At 39.8% G+C, this 5,533-nt stretch overlaps 1 protein-coding gene across 1 annotated transcript in view; it reads right to left on the reverse strand.

Moving 5' to 3' along the window:
* Positions 1–5,533, reverse strand: part of ube2r2 (ubiquitin-conjugating enzyme E2R 2) — a 34,140-nt gene that overhangs the window by 28,020 nt on the left and 587 nt on the right. The window contains exon 2 of the mRNA XM_062063229.1: positions 2,956–3,145. Coding sequence (XP_061919213.1) covers positions 2,956–3,132 — 177 coding nt within the window. The 5' untranslated portion in view covers positions 3,133–3,145. The remainder of the gene's footprint in view (positions 1–2,955; positions 3,146–5,533) is intronic.

Below are 5,533 nucleotides of genomic sequence, written 5' to 3' on the forward strand. Positions count from 1 at the left end.
CAGGGATTACGTGACTGGCTTGCTCATTCATTCTCAAAATGGCTGAGGAATCTCCGTGAGATTGATACTACTTTGATCATATCTATTTACTCACAAACATTCAGTCTTCTAGTGTCATAAATCAGATGTATATGATAATAGCTTCAATATAGTGGCAAATAGTTTTTCTACCCTATTGGTACTTTAAGAAGCCAGAACAATATTTGTCTTCTGTCAAGGAAAGAATATTGTGTGTATTATTCAAAAATAAATAAAAGATTTGTTGTGTGTACAGTATAAGTACTTTTTGAGCACTTTCAACAATACCATGATTATTGTAACTGAGATATAAAATGTTTATAGTGTATTGTTACATCCCTAGCCTACACATGCACACTGCACTTTGATTGACTGATTGAGACTTTTATTAGTAGATTGCACAGTGAAGTACATATTCCGTACAATTGACCACTAAATGGTAACACCCCAATAAGTTTTTCAACTTGTTTAAGTCGGGGTCCACTTAAATTGATTCATGATACAGATATATACTATCATATATACTATCATCATAATACAGTCATCACACAAGATAATCACATTGAATTATTTACATTATTTACAATCAGGGGTGTGGAGGGGGTGGGGGGTAGGATATTGACAGCAAGTAGTGGACATATAGAGAGAGAGAGAGAAAGAGAGCTTGCTGGACATACATATATATATATATATATATATATATATATATATATATATATATATATAATATAATATATATATATATATATATATATATATATATATATAGAGAGAGAGAGAGAGAGAGAGAGAGAGAGAGAGAGAGAGAGAGAGAGAGAGAGAGAGAGAGAGAGAGAGAGAGAGAGAGAGAGAGAGAGAGAGGAGAGAGGAGAGAGAGAGAGAGAGAGAGAGATCAGAAGGCATAAGAAAAATTATCTGCATTTGATTGTTTACATTTGATTATTAGCATTTGATTATTAGCAATCCGGGGAGGGTGTTAGTTTAGGGTTGAAGTTGCCTGGAGGTGAACTTTTAGTGCGGTTTTGAAGGAGGATAGAGATGCCCTTTCTTTTACACCTGTTGGGAGCGCATTCCACATTGATGTGGCATAGAAAGAGAATGAGTTAAGACCTTTGTTAGTTCGGAATCTGGGTTTAACGTGGTTAGTGGAGCACCCCCTGGTGTTGTGGTTATGGCGGTCATTTACGTTAAGGAAGTAGTTTGACATGTACTTCGGTATCAGGGAGGTGTAGTGGATTTTATAGACTAGGCTCAGTGCAAGTTGTTTAACTCTGTCCTCCACCCTGAGCCAGCCCACTTTGGAGAAGTGGGTAGGAGTGAGGTGTGATCTGGGGTGGAGGTCTAGAAGTAATCCGACTAGCTTGTTCTGAGATGTTTGGAGTTTAGATTTGAGGGTTTTGGAGGTGCTAGGGTACCAGGAGGTGCATGCCTAATCGAAAAAGGGTTGAACGAGAGTTCCCGCCAGAATCCTCAAGGTGCTTTTGTTGACCAGAGAGGAGATTCTGTAGAGAAATCTCGTTCGTTGGTTAACCTTTCTGATTACCCTTGGTTGCCATTTTATCACAGGAAAGGTTAGCCTCTAGAATGGAACCTAGGTAGGTGACCTCATCTTTCCTGGTGATAACAATGTCACCCACTTTTATGGTGAAGTCATTGACTTTCTTAAGGTTGATGTGGGACCCAAACAGGAGGGATTCTGTTTTACCCAAGTGTATGGATAGCTTGTTGTCAGCGAGCCAGGTGCAAGTTCTACAGAGCTCAGCACTGAGGATTTTCTCCACCTGTGACTTGTAAAGTGTGTTGGTACACTTTAAATGAAAAATAAAGCATTAACCTTTATAAGTTTACAAGCTTAAGTTATGTTTTGCAGCGCCCGACAATTTGTCTTGGTTGTGGATGACGGCGCAAAATGGCTCATTTAATAATAAAGGTTGACGACGCCTGGGCTAGACAAATGATGAGCCTTAGTGGTTGTTAGTTTTAGTCCAATCCTGATGTGTACTTTCACAAGTTTGTCTTTGATTTACACCGTTTTGTTTTTTGGTTTTATCTCAGAAGAACTTTGAAGCCCACTTTTCTCAAAGTTATCGCTGCCATAAAACATGAAAGAAACAAAAAGAGAGAAGATGACAGCAACAACCACTCTGCATTATTGGCGTTGTCCCAACTTGAACACAATCTTGGTCTATCGGCTTTTCTTAAAAACAGTGAACGCTCCCCCGTATGGAGACACTACATCCTGTATATAGTTATGGAGAAGTCTTTGCTGCAGGGACATTCCAGCAAATAGATACCTTAGCTACATGCACACAGAAACCCAACACAAACTACTCTGGTGGCCTGTCAGTCACTTTAGTTATTTGACATGAACACACTTGATAAAGCGCATCCAATAAAAGGGTGCAATAAAAAAAAATGCAATCTAATGTGGTCTACAACAAAATATACCCAGGACTTGCCTTCTAGTAGCAATTTGACAGTTGTATCTTATTTATTGTATTTAATCTTATTTAACATCAAGATTATGATAATTAAACAACTCATTTTCAGCTATTAGCAAACAGCAAGTTCTTCCGTATCAGCAGTGTGTAGTCTTCTCCGTGAAGCCCAAACACTCAGAGTTATCAACGACGTTTTGAACGTCTTTCCACGTCATTTTGTCCTTATCTACCAAAGCCGCCGTGAGACAAGCAGCTGTGACTTATCTCTCAAATTGTGATGAGTGCATGTACAGTAACTGTAAGGGAACACCGTGTGCGTTTTACTTTCTGAATACTGTACTTTGCATGTAGCAGGAAGAGTACATTTAGAAATGACTGTTTTGGTATCCCCCTTTTTCACTTGTGGATTGTAACTTTTCAGGATGGACTGGACCTTTAGCAAGAACATTCCCAATTGAATTAGGGTTTTAAAAGCATTTGGATAAATATTTCGTACCTTAAAGTAGCCTCCTTCATACAGGGTGTTTGGGGGCCCAAATATGGCTACTTCCCAGTTGTAGAGATCAGACTCTTGCACAAGAGTTATGCGGAAGCCCTCCACCGGCTGCTCCTGCAGGGACTTCAACTCCATCATCAGGGCCTTCTGGGAACTAGGGGTTGCCTGGTGGGCCATGTCGATCCCACTTCTGACACCAAGAAAAATGACAAGAAACATTACTGACGAGATGGCACTTTTGGGATTCTCATACATGTCATGATTATTGTTGATGTTGTCAAACAGTAAGTGGAGCAGGAATGTATTCCTTAAACTTGATGCGCTCCCACCTTTTGTTTCTGAAAAAAAGTAACTTTCAGAAACATCCAAGGAAAAGGGCAGCTGATAGTCAAGCACAGCAAAAGCAGGGGCAGAGGACAGGTCATGTTTGAGGTCAATGAAAGCCTTTTCAGCCTCTGTGGACCACTGGAGGGCGGCATTAGGGTTGCGGACCCCATAGCGATATCGACTGACCCTTACAGCGATAGCGACCCCACATTTTACGCAAATTATTCGATATGGTGACAGCCACAGAATATGCTTATACATATTGACAAAAATATAATAAAAACACTAACCTTATAAAGGATGCTTTTGCCATGGTAATTTGAATGTTTTTTTTCCCTAATTCATTAAATCAAGCTCATCACGCGGAAAGTTGAATGATGCGGACACGTTTGTTACGTTCGGACAGCCCTGTGTAAGTCGCCCGTGTTGAACGCTACTAGGGACAGATAGCACTCAGACAAACTGTATTAGAATTGTATCCAATAGGGAATAAATACTTCTGATTTTAAGTTTAGGCATCGTGTCCTCTTTAAACATCTTCTGGTTGCAGATTAAACGACAATAAAATGTAATCACACAGCAATGTTGCTGTCGGTCCTTGTTACGTGTGAAGGCAGGAGACGTGAGACAGCGTTTAGTTTAGCCTACCACAGATGTCTCCACCAGCAAATGCTGCTGTCATGTTTGCTACCGGCGAATTAAAAGCAACGTCTCTTCCTAGCCGTAGTTCTTGTTTTGCTACGACTGTCTTATCTTTACCTTTACGTCAGCGAGCAAGATCTAGCAAATGACTGTTTTTGTTTTCTATACAGCAATATAGAAAGTCATCCCGAACTTTACTTACAGTATGTTTGCTGCTACATTCAAATTAAAAGCCGTTTTAGTTCTCCAAACATCCACTGATCACTTTTACCAGTAGCTGACTAGTGTTTTTATATTCACAATCATCTAATTGTGTGAATGCTCCAAAGCATTCACACATATGGTTTTCTACACCAAAATTCATGTATTTATTATTATTATTATTATCCAGATTTTGGCGCGTTCTACCTTCCACATTTCCACCCGATTCAAAGCGTTCCAACTTCAAACTGTTCCGCCTATTCAGGAATCGCGGGCTTTCCCTTGACAAATTACAAAAATTCTGAGATTTCCCAGAATGATGCGGACACGTTTGTTACTGTGTAAGTCGCCCGTGTTGAACGCTACTAGGGACAGATAGCGCTTAGACAAATTGTATTAGAATTGTATCCAATAGGGAATAAATACTTCTGATTTTAAGTTTAGGCATCGTGTCCTCTTTAAACATCTTCTGGCTGCAGATTAAACGAATACGTCGACGGTATAAAATAAGCAAATAGATTAAATCACACGCTAATGTTGCTGTCGGTCCTTGTTACGTGTGAAGGCAGGAGACGTGAGGTAGAGTTTAGTTTAGCCTACCAACAGCTGCTGTCATGTTTGCTACCGGCGAATTAAAAGCAACGTCTCTTCTTAGCCGTAGTTCTTGTTTTGCTACGACTATCTTATCTTGACCTTTACGTCAGCGAGCAAGATCTAGCAAATGACCGTTTTTGTTTTCTATACAGCAATTTAGAAAGTCATCCCGAACTTTACTTACAGTATGTTTGCTGCTACGTTCAAAATAAAAGCCGTTTTAGTTCTCCAAACATCCACTGATCACTTTTACCAGTAGCTGACTACAGTGTTTTTATATTCACAATCATCCAATTGTCATTCACACATATGGTTTTCTACACCAAAATTCCTCTATTTATTATTATTATTATTATTCTCCAGATTTTGGCGGGTTTCTACCTTCCACCTGATTCAAAGCGTTCCAACTTCAAACTGTTCCGCCTATTCAGGAATCGCAGGCTTTCCCTTGACAAATTCCAAAAATTCCCAGATTTCCCAGAATGATGCGGACACGTTTGTTGCGTCCGGACAGCCCTGTGTAAGTCGCCCGTGTTGAACGCTACTCGGGACAGATAGCGCTTAGACAAATTGTACTAGAATAGGGAGTAAATACTTCTGATTTAAAGTTTAGGCATTGTGTCCTCTTTAAACGTCTTCTGGCTGCAGATTAAACAAATACGTGGACAGTATAAAATAAGGCAATAAATGAAATCACACCGCAGTAAGGATATAAGGAGGTCTACAAAGGCAGCCATTGCCAAGGTCTTTGGTTTGCTTCTCTGGCCTTTTACTGAGCCTAATGACAAAAAGTCAAATGAAATGAAACATGTAC

The sequence above is a fragment of the Entelurus aequoreus genome, linkage group LG01 (assembly GCF_033978785.1).
Source record: "Entelurus aequoreus isolate RoL-2023_Sb linkage group LG01, RoL_Eaeq_v1.1, whole genome shotgun sequence".
NCBI classification, from domain to species: Eukaryota; Metazoa; Chordata; class Actinopteri; order Syngnathiformes; family Syngnathidae; genus Entelurus; species Entelurus aequoreus.